Source organism: Perca fluviatilis, chromosome 13 (genome assembly GCF_010015445.1).
Source record: "Perca fluviatilis chromosome 13, GENO_Pfluv_1.0, whole genome shotgun sequence".
Classification (NCBI taxonomy): Eukaryota; Metazoa; Chordata; class Actinopteri; order Perciformes; family Percidae; genus Perca; species Perca fluviatilis.
Window position 1 is genome coordinate 16,381,948 of NC_053124.1, and position 15,201 is coordinate 16,397,148.

The window sequence follows — 15,201 nt, forward strand, 5'->3', positions numbered from 1 at the left end:
CACAAATCGGTGATCTGCACCGGAGTAATACATGTGCACTCACAGGAATACCAGCCTGTGTGCGCTGTATTCTTAGCAAAAGTGCAGACACTTCGTCACAACTCCAACTACAGTTCTATCTCACTGTGCGACAAAGTATACATTCAGTACAAAAGCATCTTCCTGAAGGGACATCTTAAAATAGAACTATACGTTTGTTGTTTTTTACATTTAGGCACTTTTAATGGGCTCCAAGTGTGCAAGCAAGATGGGAAAGAGGCTCTTATTCTTGTGATTACTGCTTACCAGCATTAAGTGAATAAATTCCCGCTTGACTAACGTCTGCAGCACAGCTATGAAATAACAGTCATTTAGTCTTATCTAGAAAATACATCATTTTAAATAAACATAGTTGACAACAGTAAACAAGTAAATCCAGAAAATATGCCTATGATTTAGTCTTTTAAAGCTGCATATCATTTAAAGAGCACAAATCAGAAGCAAGTACACTACGTTGGAAAAAAGTTATAAGAATTACTACAAAACCAGCTAAATGACCCATGTCATTTTACCTTCCAAGTTAAATTAGCATTGCAAAATGACAGGGAATACGACTGGAGTTTCTCCTGTTATCAGTAGTTAGGTGATTAAGTTGAAGAGGTACTAGGTACTTGCATAATGCCTGTGATCTAAGGCTTTTTCTAAGCAACTGGTATGTAAGAGTAGAAAGCACTCAAAATGTCCTGAAAAGGTTCTTAACAAAATACCTGAAGATCTTACCCACTTTCTCTCCACAAACAGTGAAAGAGAGGAACTCGCAGAGAGGAGTGTTGGCCCCCTCTACAGGAGAAGACGCAAACATTTTAAAAGATGTGGGTCTGAAAATCACTGTGATGTTAGCCACAAGTTCATAAGAGAGGTATAAGAGAGGTATAAAGCAGATATTTTAATTTAGACAGATGCACACGTGTTTCAGTGTCCATGTGCGCATAAAGCAAGTGAGCTAAATTGATCTCTAAGATTGCACCAGTAGTGGAGTAAGTAGATGTAAAGCAAGAACAATGCATGCACAGTTGTGCAGGTTCTTACTAATCCTACATGATTACAAAAAAAACTATGCACTCCAGTAGGCTCATGTCTTCCAGGAACAGCATAGTATTTCAGAAAGTAAGTACTGGTCAGTATAATTTTCTATTGATCCATTAAATCCAGCTGGCACAAAAATGTGCAAAGGTTGACGTTTAGAATGGAGCATGGAAGCTTACTCCTTTGGGCTCCTTTCAGGGCAAGGCAAACACACACACATATATATATATATATACATATACATATATATATATACACACATACATACATACATATACATATACACATACACACACACACACATATATATACACACATATATACACACACACACATACATATATATATATCATATGTATATATATATATCTCATATATATATATATATATATATATATATATATACACACACACACACACGTATGTATGTATGTATGTATGTATGTATGTATATATATGTGTGTGTGCGTGCGTATATATATATATAAACACTTAGCAATTCAATCCACCCATATCGGCCCTGAATAAACATAGATTTGTACATATATTCTAGGTTGATACCATTACATTCTCTCCTCAAAGAACCACTTTTGGAGGAGGATGTCAGAGCAGGGTTGGAGGGAAGGGGCTGGTGTCCCGTTGTCGGTCTTGTCTACCGCCTGAACACACTTCTGGCTCACCGCGTGGTACAGGCTCCCGTCCTGAAAACAGTCAAAGTCGGAAAACATGCATTATGAAGAAAGGTAATATTATAGTGCTAAAAGACAATAGTTACGTGCTAGTTAATCACTAAAATGGCCAACAAGTAGTTTACGGTAACAGAACAGCTCCTCAGTCAGTATGGATAGGATCTTTATCATTTTTTATAAATCATGATTTATCTTCAACACTGTTTTAAGAGCACGAAAAGCGTACTATTGGAACACAGTCTTTCTTGGATGCATTTACATAATGTGGTTTAGTTGCTGCCATTAGTGTGGTGTGACCATAGACTGTTAATATTAATGGACAGAGTATGTGTGACGTCACCCATTGGTTTGTGGAGATCTGCTATCCTTTGCCGAGTTTGCCGTTACGGGCGCAGCCATCCTGGTTGCGGATGTGACGATTTTAGACGAGAGGGAGGAGTGAGGGAGGAGCCATGTTACGTTTCACACTTTCACTGGCAATCACATCATAGCCACGCCCTAAAACACCCCCTGCTTTATCGCCGATTTTAAAATCAACAAAACCATAATTCAAAAAATTAACATCATTCTGTGTTGCAGAAGACTTAAAACTACCGATTGAGACCATAAACTCATTATGAAAATGTTTACTGAGGTAATAAATCAAGTTAGAAGTGGGTCACGTTCTCATAGACTTCTACAGAAACCGAACTCCTTTTGCAACCGCACTTTTCGCCCCCTGCTGAATTCAGATAGAATGCAGATTTAAGGCACTTCCGCATTTGCAGCACTTCGCCAAACCGGATGCGTTGTCCATTAATATTAACAGTCTATGGGTGTGACTACACTGAACACATGCTAAACAACTTGCAGCACAGCGTGGTGAATACCCAGCTTGCTGATACTCTGTGATTTACAGTTTAATATCAGCAACACTTTGGCTCAACAACTGTGGAGTAGCTCAGCTATGTGCTTGACATGACTTTGACTGTGGCATGAATTTGATTTTTTGGACATGGCGGGGGACTTTGTGATTCAATTCTTTCAGCTAACAGCCTTTTTTTTTTAAATGAGATTTTCAGAAAGAAAATCATCACAGTATTTTTATTTTTGACCCTGCCCTTGTATGGGGCAAAAGCATATCTGCACCTACTGTATGAGCAGAGGGTCTGTAACAGCAAGAGATAGCAGAAAGAGGTGAGGTTTGTAGGTGATTGGATGGGTGTCTACTACAGTAAGTGCGATTTGGTTCTTAGCATATGTGGTGTAAAGCAAACAGGATGCAATAAATATTAAATAATGTGGACCGATGAACAAAAAGTCAGAGAAAATTCAAAAGGGAAACTGTTTTGTGGGCTTCCACTCAGATATAATGTTACACTTCTCATTCTCTCGCAGACAGCGACTCAAAAACGCATTCCAATCTGCACTTCCACTGAAAGCATGTCACTTCCTGTCTCATTACTCTGTCACTACTATCTGGCAACAAACACTGCCTATTTAGGTACATCAGGATTCAATAGATACAGATATATTTACTAAAATTGAATTCCCCTATTGAAGGACTGATAATGTGCTTCTTTCTTTCTTTCTTTCTAAAACAGAAATATACTCCTTACCTCTCTGAAGATAAATTTCTGGTCTGGAGGTATATGCTGCCCCCTTTTTTTACACCGTTGGAGAGTCAGGTATGTGCTGATGTTGTCACCCACAACGCATCCAGCAGGTTCCCTCGTGTTATAGCGGATCTCACCGTCCGTGGAGTATTCAAAGAACTGCGGGAGGACGAAACAGCTCTAAATCTTTTCATGCACAATTGTTTCATGCCAAATAAAAGATGAATGGAAACATTCTATTCATATTTCTTTTCAAGGAAAGGTTTAATCTCGCTGAAATGTTTCTGCTGATCAAGAAATAAGAGTAAAAGAAAGATCTTGTTTGACTCAATTCACTTCAACTCAACTGATGGAAGGACAACTTGCATTTAGCTTTTGCAATATTTCAGTTATAACAGAAGAAGGTAGTTTTAATCACCGTCAGAGAATCTGTGCAATCTGTGTGACTCAGAAGGAAAAGACATGCAGCAAGAACACACACGCACGCACACACACACACACTCTGCATGTTGCAGAAATGCAGAATCACTCCACTTTTTTTCATTCATAGTATGCATGTGTGTCTCTGTGCATACTATGAATGAAAATGAAAAAAGTGGAGTGATTCTGCCTTTCTGCAACAATCAGAGCAGTATGATAACGCAGACAACACAAGCACTGCTGAGCCCCCGCGTCCTACAGCCGAGACATCAGTGTGTGTCCACAGAGGGCTGCTGGAATAACAATGGAAAATTACAGAGTGCTTTCTGGACTACTGTCAACCACAGAGGATAAAGGCGTTTGCAAAAGCACTCTCCTTTGTATCAACAAGGCCAACAAATCATTTTTGAACCTGGTATAGGCAAACTAGGCCACTATTCCCAGGTTTGTAAGATCATAACTTTACCAAATATTTGTTATGTGGTAAAGTGGAAAAAGAATGTCAGCAACTAGATGGGAAACATAAGACTCTAGTTCTCAAGTAAAACACACTAATACAATGTTGAAATTAAGACATTTTAATGCCCATTAAAACAGAATCAAGTGACTTTTCACTAAACAATAAATCAAGAAACCTTTTATGGCTGATGGCCTGAAAGACTGACGTCCATTACCTGGTTCTGACCCATGCCGTGACACGGGTAGAGGATGACCCTTTGGCCCACCACTACGTGTTCATCTACTGGGTTGTAGTCAAAACAATGTTGAGTCTTGCCGCGGTTCTTCAGCTATTATGAGCAAAAGGAAGTCATGTCAATAGATATTTACAGAAATCGATCAAATGTAGCTTACAGTCATACATGGGTGAGGAAAATCATGCCAAAGTTAATTATCGTAAGGATATATCACACCTTTAACTTTTCTTTTGATACCTTTCTCGTCTGCACTGCTTAGCTTCATTAGATTCAATCAAACTGGTAAGAATTGGTACACGTACACAGCCAATCAGCGACTCAGATGTGTTCTTACCATTCCAAACATGCCTGGCCGATCCTCTGGGACGTGAATATCAGGGTAAACATTATCCAGATACCACTTGAAGCTCTTACAGCCCAGCTCCTCTCGGAGCTTCTTCCGCTCGCTCACATCTCCAAAGGCCTCCTAAAAACAAATGACCGCAAATCACATTTCCACCGTATTATTTTAATTCCACCTTTCTGCCATGATAACCTGAGGCTCAAAACAATAATAGGAGGAACAGAAATGCTTTAATATGGATATTGCATGATGATAAGTACCAATCAATGGCATCTTATATTCAAATAAAGACCTCATGTGTGTACGCTCTTGACGCATTCAGCGTCAGACAGCTGCAGTGTCAGAGGATATATTCATGGCATAGTTCGGTGCTGAAATGATATACAATAGCACCATCTATAGTTGTTCCATAACTCTACACAACCACATCCCTTATAATAAACACACCATCAAACAAACGGAAAACCATTCTTACATCACAGTCAAACAGGACCAAGAGGATGGACTTGTGTTAAGAGTGTGTGTATGTCAGTAAATGCTAACAATATGGGGGTGCTTATGGAAACGCCCTAATGCATTCATAGTTACACATACACACCACAGTGATCGTGACTTTTCACTAGACATGACCACTGTACAGTGCAGGAACTCTCCAATCTGACGTGTGGCTGAGCATATGCTCACCACACCTTCGCTGCAGCAACACTGCAAGATGATGGATGTTGGTGGTTTGCCCAAACACAGCTTTGATTGGCCGTTCATCAATTTATTTACTCAAGTGACAGATCCCCAAAGATGAGAGGGTCAGTCGTCAATGGGAGGGACCAGTAAGGTTCATCAGAGGACACTGAGGGCCGGTGTGGACCACTACCATAGACTGTAAAAACAAACTCTGACCTCTAGTTGCTTCTTGTTCTTCAGTGACCCCTAACTGATCCATTTACTGGATCGTCATTGGACTGCTAGTTGTCAATGTACAAGACTGACTCGATTAAAATTAGCCATCAACACATGTATTAGACTGACTAAAGTTACCTAGATTGTGGGCTTGAAACCAAATTAGGACTAAAAAGGTGAAGACTTACTATAGTCATTCCAGACCTCAAGTACTAATTTACACAAATAAACTCGCTGCCTGACTGCACCTCTGGCAAAGGAAGTTAACTGATCCTGAAGGGACAAAAGCTAACGCTTTGACAATGTCTGCTAGCTCCAACAGATTTTACCTTCACATTTAAAACATGGTTAATAATTAATAGGGCTGGGTATCGTTCACAAAGGTTTGATACCGGTACCGATACGAATACCGTTAATTCGAGAAGCGTGAAACAATACTTTTTTTTAGATACCAACTGTATAAAAGAAAAACAAATTAGAATATTACACATTACGGCACAAATGTTTTTATTTATTTTTCAGCTTCTACTACGTGAGCCCTGTCTCTGTGTAACGTAGAGTTTTTCCTGCGTGTCTCTACGACGTGGAACGTTAAGACAGCCAATCACAAACATTATTAGATCTTGGTAGAAGCATGCTGCACGCTTATTGGCTCACTGACGCTGATGAGATTTACTCCTTAGGTATTGAAATTTGATATTGTATGTGGAGGAATTTTTTGATACTCAATCCTATAGAGGCAATTTTGTTGGTGCCTAAAAACTGAAGTACCCAGCCATACGGATAAATAATCTCTTTATAAGGTTCAACACAATCTGAAACTCACTAAACTGCTGAAAATGCCAGGAAAACAACAGCCAAAATAACTGAAAAAAATTAAAGCGAGATAAGGCTGTCTCATTTAATATAATATATGGCAAAATGGTGTATGTATGTGTCTATCTATAAGCAGCAGTGTTTATTATGGGCTTTGATGTATTGGGTTTGCGAAGTCACTGCGAGGTTGGCAAGGCAACGTCCTCTCAGGGAGATGAGCACCACCTGATATGTGTTTAGAGAGAGCTTTTCCTCTTAAATACACTGACACACGCTGGCTCGGCCCAGCCCAGGTCTCACACACACACACACACACACACACACACACACACACCACACACACACACACACACACACACACACACACACACACACACACACACACACACACACACCCAACACACAACACACACCACACAACACACACACACACAGGGCACCCCCATGCGTTAGAATGATCTCATCCTTCCAAGGACAGGTGGGTGACACCCGTTGGAACTGAGTGACACGGAAAGGTGGTAATCACACACCGGAATGCCCATGTCACCTTGGGTGTCTGCCGCTCATGTATCCCAAGTGTCACTTAATCAGGTGAGCTTTTACACCACAGTGGGAGTGCAGAGTGTGTGTGTGTGTGTGTGTGTGTGTGTGTGTGTGTTTGCGCGCGTGTGACTGAGAGTGTGTACATTGGTGAAATCAGTATTGTGATGAGTGCAGCTGTCTTCCCAATACTCCACAAAGGAAACAAATCATTCAATCATCAATATGCTGTAACGCTTGCTTAAAATAGTTTAAAATAGTTCTATTGGACACCACTACGGTAGCATATATAGATGCACACCATCTGTGCAGACTCACCAGTCGTGCGTGGGGGTTTCGATGGTAGTAGACCTCTTTGTATTCATCCATCCAGACCTCAGCGGCTCTCACGCTGTTTGCCAGAGCTTTGCTTCGTGAGTAAGGGGCCTTTTTAGGGAACACATGACCCACATGGGAGCATGGGTGAACCTCCAGGCTGCCCCCACACTGCCAAATCTAAGAGACATCAACAACACCACCACCACGAGGATTTAGTTAGCCTCTCCACCATGATTCAATCATTCAACACAAAGCACAGCCTTGTTGTGGAGGGACCTCAGAACCAAAAAAAGCTGTTTTCTTGTTGAAGGGAAATACGTTTGGTTCCCTCCCTTTGGGATATTGCGGTTATTGAAGAAAAGTGATGTTGAAATTCTTCCCTGCAATTAAAGTAATAAAATCGTTGGCCTGTTTTCACTGGTTGTTTAAGTAATAATTCTTCCAGGATGGTTTTCACAGCAAATGAGGAGTAATTACAAGATTCGGTCTTCTTGGTAAATGTAAACCAGATCTGGACGCCTTTTTAGTGCTGCGTGTTGCTAAAATGTGCATATTTCATTTCAATATGGAGACAGTATATCTTTATATATTTGTGCCTATTTTGCATAAAGTAGGGCCTTACACACGCGGAATACATGTACATACAACTCACAAAAATAATGTCTTACCCTAAAAGAGAATTCCAGGTTCTCTCCTCCCCACACCTCCATCCCTGTGTCGTATGTCCCCAGGTAATGGAAGTAGTTCCTGCTCACAGCAAACAGGCCACCTGCCATAGTAGGAGATCTGAGGAGAAAAAAAACATATTAGATGATCATTTCCCTGCATCTTAAAAATTGTGTTTTATCTGGATGAGACAAGTGATATATATCAGTTTTAGTATTGGCTGACAGTAGTACTATAAGTACTAATGTATTCTGTAAAGTTATTCAAAAGTGTTCACGTGTGATTTCTCTTCTCAACACGTCCCGCAGACACACACCTGATGACATCAATGGGCGAGCGACGGCGTTTCTGTTCATAATCTGGGATAACGTGCCAGGTGAAGACCAACCGCCAATCAAACCCCCCAATCTGGGGTTCACCAGAGTTCCCTAAATACTCAAAGGTGTTCCAGTCGATCACATCAATGACAGGACACACCACGGCCGACGGCTCCTCTTTGATCCTGGACGAGAAAGGAGAGAAAAGCTGTTCACAGGGAGAAGCAGTGCTACGAAGCAAGAAAAAAAAAATTTGTTTATCTCAAATGTCTGTGTCAACTTGTTGTGCTGCCATGCTCTAAAGTGAGCCCAGTTACTGAGTCAGATACATAACAGCCCTCCTTTAGCTGGCTGTGGGGGGGAGATTCAGTGCTTTACTCTGTGACACTTCAGTTGTGCTAAAAGACTTTCAAACCATAAGGCCACACTTTGACATACTCAGAGAAAGAGTCAATTGTCCTGCTGAGGGTGTTCGAACCTGTGGAGCAGGGGCTCTAACCAGCCTTCATGGCACTCGCAGTGACAGTCCAGGAAGGTCAGCACATCACCCGTGGTAATGGACGCCCCGAGCAACCGGGCCCGCACCAACCCCTCCCTCTTGGTGGCCCGGATCAGACGCACCTTCCTCAATCCTGAGATGTACTTCTCCAGTGGCTCCTTAAGATGAGCTTCAGGAAATAAACAAACAAAATAAAGTCTGATAAATGTGTAATTATATATGTGTGTGTGTGTGTGTGTGTGTGTGTGTGTGTGTGTGTGTGTGTGTGTGTGTGTGTGTGTGTGTGTGTGTGTGTTTTTTTTTTGTATTGAGAGCAGTTGTGTTTCTCAAAATCACCTCAAACATTAAATGATTAAATGGAACAAGGACAACGAGCATAGCAAAGCAATTACTATCTGCTGCCAGGTTTTGATAGCAGCTGGTAAAGCGGAGTAAGAGTAGAACAGTGTTTAATAAGAGTGTTTGATTCACGATTACTATACTCCGATCATCCACCAGGTGTCTTGTCACTAAAATAACAGTACTTGGATGGGTTTGAATAATAAAATTGGCGTTGGTAGTTATCTCATTAATCTGTGGTTCTTAAAACAGACCGTCAGCACTCCCTATATGCTGTTTTGATGAGGCCGGATACACACTGGCTGCGTGGCGTGAGCGTGGCTTGAGCGTGGCGTTTCTGTTGCTTGTCAGCTGCGTGGATTTTTCTATGTCTTTACACACCAGAAACGTGTCTGACGCGGTGCTGCTGCTGCTGCTGCTAGCCTTGTCGGTACACATGTACAGTATCTCACAAAAGTGAGTACACCCCTCACATTTTAGTAAATATTTCATTATATCTTTTAATGGGACAACACTGAAGAAATGACACATGCTACAATGTAAAGTATTAAGTTCACAGCTTGTATAACAGTGTAAATGTGCTGTCCCCTCAAAATAACTCAACATACAGCCATTAATGTCTAAACCGCTGGTAACAAAAGTCAGTATACCCCAATGTTAAATTCCCATAGAGGCAGGCAGATTTTTATTTTTAAAAGGCTTAAAGTTCCCTTGGCCTTTGGAATTAAAATAGCCCCACATCATCACATGCCCTTCACCATACCTAGAGATTGGCATGGGGTAGATTCCATAATATCATCTCTCTATCATCTCTTTATCAGGATGCATAGTATCCAGGATACTATGCATCCTGATAAAGTTCCCTTGGTCTTTGGAATTAAAATAGCCCCACATCATCACATACCGTTCACCATACCTAGAGATTGGCATGGTTTTATGTCAGTTAGCCTAATAGCTAGTTTGATTTGCATTGAGAGATGATTTTATGGAAAGTACCCCATGCCAATCTCTCGGTCACTGAGTTGAAACAGATCTCCTTTTGACTTGTGTATTCAAAGTACTGAAGCGGAAGAAAGAGCTGGTTATGTGATTACTTTGGAAAGAAATACAACTGCAAAAACAGCACTGACTGAGAGTGAAACACGGCTCGGCCTCCTTTCCATTCGTTTTGGTATATCTCGCTTTCTACCTTAATCTCTCTGCTTTATTAAGAAAGCCTTTCAACAAGCAAAATAGTGCAGTTTGGCATGTTTTTCTTCCTACTAGGATTACAGGATGTTTTCCTCTTACGCTGTTGTGGCATCAAGTCCTGGCTAAGCCCCTATTATTGCATGGCGTGTCTGCGTTTGCGTCAAAAAGGACCTCATCAGTAAAGACAGGGCCTTGGCCCTCTCAATCAACCAGACGTGAACACAAACCCAACCCTCCCCTCTCTGGTGTCAGTTCAACATCCTGGCCCGTCGCGACGAAAGATGCAACACTCCTGTACTTTACAAAACTATTACAAGGTTTCTGTTTCTGTGCCTGTCTTTTTGATTGTGAATAGTTTTCGGCCTTTACACCTCCTCGCTTAAATGAAACAATCTGAAACAGTGACATCATTCTTTGGTCGGTTTGTTCACCACTCTGTACATGCAGCCAATGTTCGGGCGGAGGGAGAGGCAGGCATTGCTTCATTTATACCGTCATGAGCTTATACGTTTTAGAACGCTCAATAGTTTTTAGATCCCTTAAGGTGATTCATTCAGTCTGCGTACAGAAGACAAAACAATGAAGGACTTCAAATTAGAACACGCTCACGTCCTTAACAATAAATCCCTCTTTAGTTCATCTGCAACTGGCCACACTGGTCCCTCCAATTAGAGTCTGATCATTAGCACTATGGTTGAAACAATTTACTACACAGCCAATTTACATTCATGCAATTTACATGTATACTGTCATTAATTATTATAATTTTGCAAGATGTGTTTGTATCTTCATATGGAAGAAGAATTGCCCAGACACGCAGCATCGATATCTGTGAGTCTATCTGGATGCATATTCAGTTCCCCTTTATCTACATCTTGGATTCACCACCTGTCACTAACTTCCTGGATCTCTGTTTGACTTTCCTAATTGCCAACATGTCAGTCTGTCCTCCTCTCTTCTATTTACCTGACAAACCGGTGATTGCCACCTGTCTATGTGCCTCATGGTGTGTCCCTCTGACAACCTTTCTGTCCTTTCGGGCTGTCGATCAGCCAGGCTGCCTTCCCACAGACCCTCTGCCTGTCCATTAGGGCTGCACAATTGTATCGAAATCGCAATATGGACTAGTGCAATATCCAAATCGCAGGGGGTGGGCGCAATATTTGTTAATGCCAAAATATGTGTCAAACCATTCTAAATTAAGTATTGTGGTGCTGCAGAGACGTCCCGGCCTACAAACCGTAACCTACAGATTAAAGGAAAAAAAATTCTTTGTTTGGTACAGATCCTCGCAAAAATCACACTATAATCATTTTAATTTCTTTCAAGGTTAATAATTTTCAATGAAAATGAAAATAATGATACAAAAACGATCATTCCCCTCTAAAATTGTGAATCATATCGCAATCGCTATATATCAGTCAAAATAATCGCAATTAGATATTTTCCTCATTTGTGCAGCCCTACTGTCCATCAGTCTGTCTCAGTCTCCCTCCATCAGTCATGCGCTCGTACCTCTATCACTATAGTCGTCCACCAGCACCACCTCTTTCAGCAGGATGTCGGGCGACGTCTCCAGCACGCTGTGGACTGTCCTCAACAGGGTGGACCAGGCCTCGTTGTAGAAGGCGATGACCACGGAGGTTGTCGGCAGGGACCGGTAGTCATACTTCAGCTCTCTGCAACTGCAACATAAGGATAATTTACATGTAAGTGGACTGAAACGGAGGAAGTGAAGCAGGGTAACTGGGTTAAAACTGCACACTGACATCCTGGTAAGAGACAGATGCATGGAGCTTAAAAAGGTCCCATGGCATGAAAATTTCACTTTATGAGGTTTTTTAACATTAATATGAGTTCCCCAATTGCCTGCCTATGGTCCCCCAGTGGCTAGAAATGGCGATAGGTGTAAACCGAGCCCTTGGTATCCTGCTCTGCCTTTGAGAAAATGAATGCTCAGATGGGCCGATCTGGAATCTTGCTCCTTATGACGTCATAAGGAGCAAGGTTACCTCCCCTTTCTCTGCTTTGCCCGCCCAGAGAATTTGGCCCGCCCATGAGAGAGAGACATCATGGGATTCAAACAAGCAAAGTGGCAGTTGGTCAAGGCCACACCCCCACTCTCCACCTTGCCCCCCGTCCTCAATAGCTACAGACACAGAATGGGACATACTAAGGAAAGCTCATTGTGGGACTGGCTCTAGTGGCTGTAATTCTGCACCAAGGCTGAATTTTGTGAAAGAGACTTCAGATACAGTATTAGGGGACCACTGAGGCCTATATAAAAGCATCCAAAGAGCACCATGTCATGGGACCTTTAAAACTGGCTGCAGTGAATACTCAGTTGGCATCAGGGGCGTCGGACTGGGGGGAAAAAGAGGACTGAGTACCCAGGGCCCTCATGTGAGGAGGGCCCAAAAAGATCCTAGAATGAATAGCTGTGGATGCAGGGAGGGGCCCATAGAAAATGCCTTTCTACAGGGCCCAGAATTTTGTGCTACGCCCCTGGTTGGCATAACCAAAAGAAGTGAACACAGTAGAAAAACATTCAGATGTGGCAAGCAGCAGTTACTCCCTAACAACAAATGACTCACTAGTACTACAATGCCTCTTAGATTTGTTATCACTTTATTTTATTATCTTTTAATATGTCCCTTACATTTACTTATATAATTATATTAATAAACATCTTGAATCAATGGAAGTTAGTGAGCTGAATATTAGCTATGCTTGGCACCCAAGGTGTATAAATCCCCTTGAACTTTATTACAGTGTGAGAATAATAATAATAATAATAATAATAATAATAATAATAATAATAATAATAATAATAATAATAATAATAATAGATTTGCTTTGGTATGGTTGACCCCACTCAACTAGTTACTTACAGAGGGTTCCATCTCTCTGGCAGCCTCCGGTGTAGCGACACTTTATCGCTGACATAAGTGTTAATCTGATGCTTTTTTATGCTTTCCTCCTCTTTTCTTTTCTCCTCTCCGTTCAGATTCAGTTTGACGGCTCTCCCCATTTCACCCAGGGCATTTAAATCCAAAGGGAGCCTCTCGTAGACGGGTTTCTTTAGCTCTTTATTATCCAGCTGTCGCTCTCCGGGGGCCTCTCGTCGATTTGTCGCGCTCACGTCCGCGGAGTTGTGTCTGGAAAATATTAGATATCCCACTAAAGTGACACCAAAGAAAAACAAAAGTAACTTGGGTCGATTCCTTCTTCCGCAGTGTGCCATCGTGTCGCCTTCTTCCTCGGTGCAAACTTGGGTTGAAGTCTCATGCCCCGAGAAGCTGCACTGCGCTGGCCACTAGCTACTACTGGAGTAGTGACCCTTTACCAGCCTCGTCACGTTTCCGTTTGACGACTTCAAGTTTAGTCCGCATTCTTTTAGGCGCAATTAATGCGAGTTTACTTAAATTAAGTTTTCTTGCGGTCTGAGAAATGTCCATCTACTAGCTAAGCTAGTGAGTTTTGGTTAAGTTACTTGTTGAGCGGAAACTTAACGTCTTTATCTGGACACTCCTCCTCGGCTCTCTTTAACGGTTTGCTGAAAAGAAGTGTGAAAGGATTAACAAACTCGGATTAGTTATCTCCTCGGATTAGCTATAGCTAACCCCACCTACCTACCTAGGCTCCCACTGGAAACTAAACAAATCTAGGTCAAATCAAAAAACCGTCCACTGTTTAACTAGTTTAGTATGCGTATAGAACATGTTTCAAAAAGACCCATTTCAACTGAAATTGTCAAGCCCTCCTCAACATTGTGTGTCCAACTACTAACTTTGACTTGTTAAACCATTTAGTGTTAGCTACAGCTGTCCATAAACATGAGGAAGTTTGCCTCCCGGCTACTTGAATTTGAGTTGAAGTTAAAGTGAGCCAAGGTAGCAACTACGTTTTCGGTTTACGAATATCAAAGTAAAATTCTGCAGCGTGCCTAAATTATTACAATTAAATCTAACGGCAGGTAAAATACAGTTGTTCATTTTTTTCTTGGGGTAAATCGAAAAGGTATATTAGCGGCATATTATAATGGCATACAATCAGGGTTCTAAATTAGCACCGTTTACCAGCCAAATGCTGGTGAAATATGCAAGTGGCTGGTAGATTTGCATCACTTACCAGCCAAAAAACCCAATGGTAATCTATTGAATGGCTGGTAATATTTGAACATTCATTAGCCATTTGGCTGGTAGACGAAAAAGTTAATTTTGAAGCCTGCATACAATGCATGTTACCTGTATATAGCTATAAATTTTTTCTGAATGTAGGCAACACAAATGCACAGTCTGTGTAGTTTACTATAGGACTGTAATGTAACATTGGTTGCTAGAAAGTTTCTGTTTTCATGGTTAGTTTAATTATAAAAATGAAGGTGCTGTAGTTTGATTCTAGCTCTCCTGTTTCTGCGACCCACTATTTTGTGAACACACTTTTAACTTGAAGGCAAAATAGTTCAACCGGAAGCTTCATTTGTTGGCTCCTGTAACTTGACAAATTAGTTTTACACCCGCCAATGTAGCGGAAGGTAAATCTTTTAGATGGGGTAAAAAATATTATGGCCTGAGTCTGAGATATTTATTCACGAACAGACAGCCCAAAATACGACAAATTTCTAGCTATATATTTTCCCAACACTCTATACCACTCTGAAACCTCTTCACTGACCCTGGGAGAACCCATTACCCAAGTTTAGAAGTAATTTACCTTGGTACGTGGTCTTATTTCTTATGCCGCCATGCAGTCACTCATATGAAACTGATATGAAAACTCTTGACACTAAAGATGAAATCTGACACAAA

General features: G+C 41.3%; 1 protein-coding gene across 1 annotated transcript; it reads right to left on the reverse strand.

Moving 5' to 3' along the window:
• Nucleotides 1-1,481: 1,481 nt before the first annotated feature.
• On the reverse strand, nt 1,482-14,262 carry galnt12 (UDP-N-acetyl-alpha-D-galactosamine:polypeptide N-acetylgalactosaminyltransferase 12). Its single transcript, XM_039820470.1, has 10 exons — nt 13,282-14,262; nt 11,906-12,075; nt 8,840-9,029; nt 8,361-8,546; nt 8,047-8,164; nt 7,379-7,555; nt 4,799-4,930; nt 4,444-4,557; nt 3,353-3,508; nt 1,482-1,766 (listed from the first exon to the last, which is right to left on the reverse strand). Exons 1-10 carry the CDS (start codon nt 13,632-13,634, stop codon nt 1,629-1,631), a joined length of 1,734 nt encoding a protein of 577 aa, XP_039676404.1. The 5' UTR covers nt 13,635-14,262; the 3' UTR covers nt 1,482-1,628.
• Between the last annotated feature and the right edge of the window lie 939 nt (nt 14,263-15,201).

Bases quoted from the DNA above. Each gene is read 5' to 3' on its own strand.
- galnt12 (XM_039820470.1), bottom strand. From the start codon at position 13,634: ATGGCACACTGCGGAAGAAGGAATCGACCCAAGTTACTTTTGTTTTTC. The intron at 12,076-13,281 runs GTAAGTAACTAG...CTTATGTTGCAG, and splicing joins CCAGAGAGATGGAACCCTCT to TTGCAGAGAGCTGAAGTATG. The intron at 1,767-3,352 runs GTAAGGAGTATA...GACTGTTTTCAG, and splicing joins AGAAATTTATCTTCAGAGAG to GACGGGAGCCTGTACCACGC.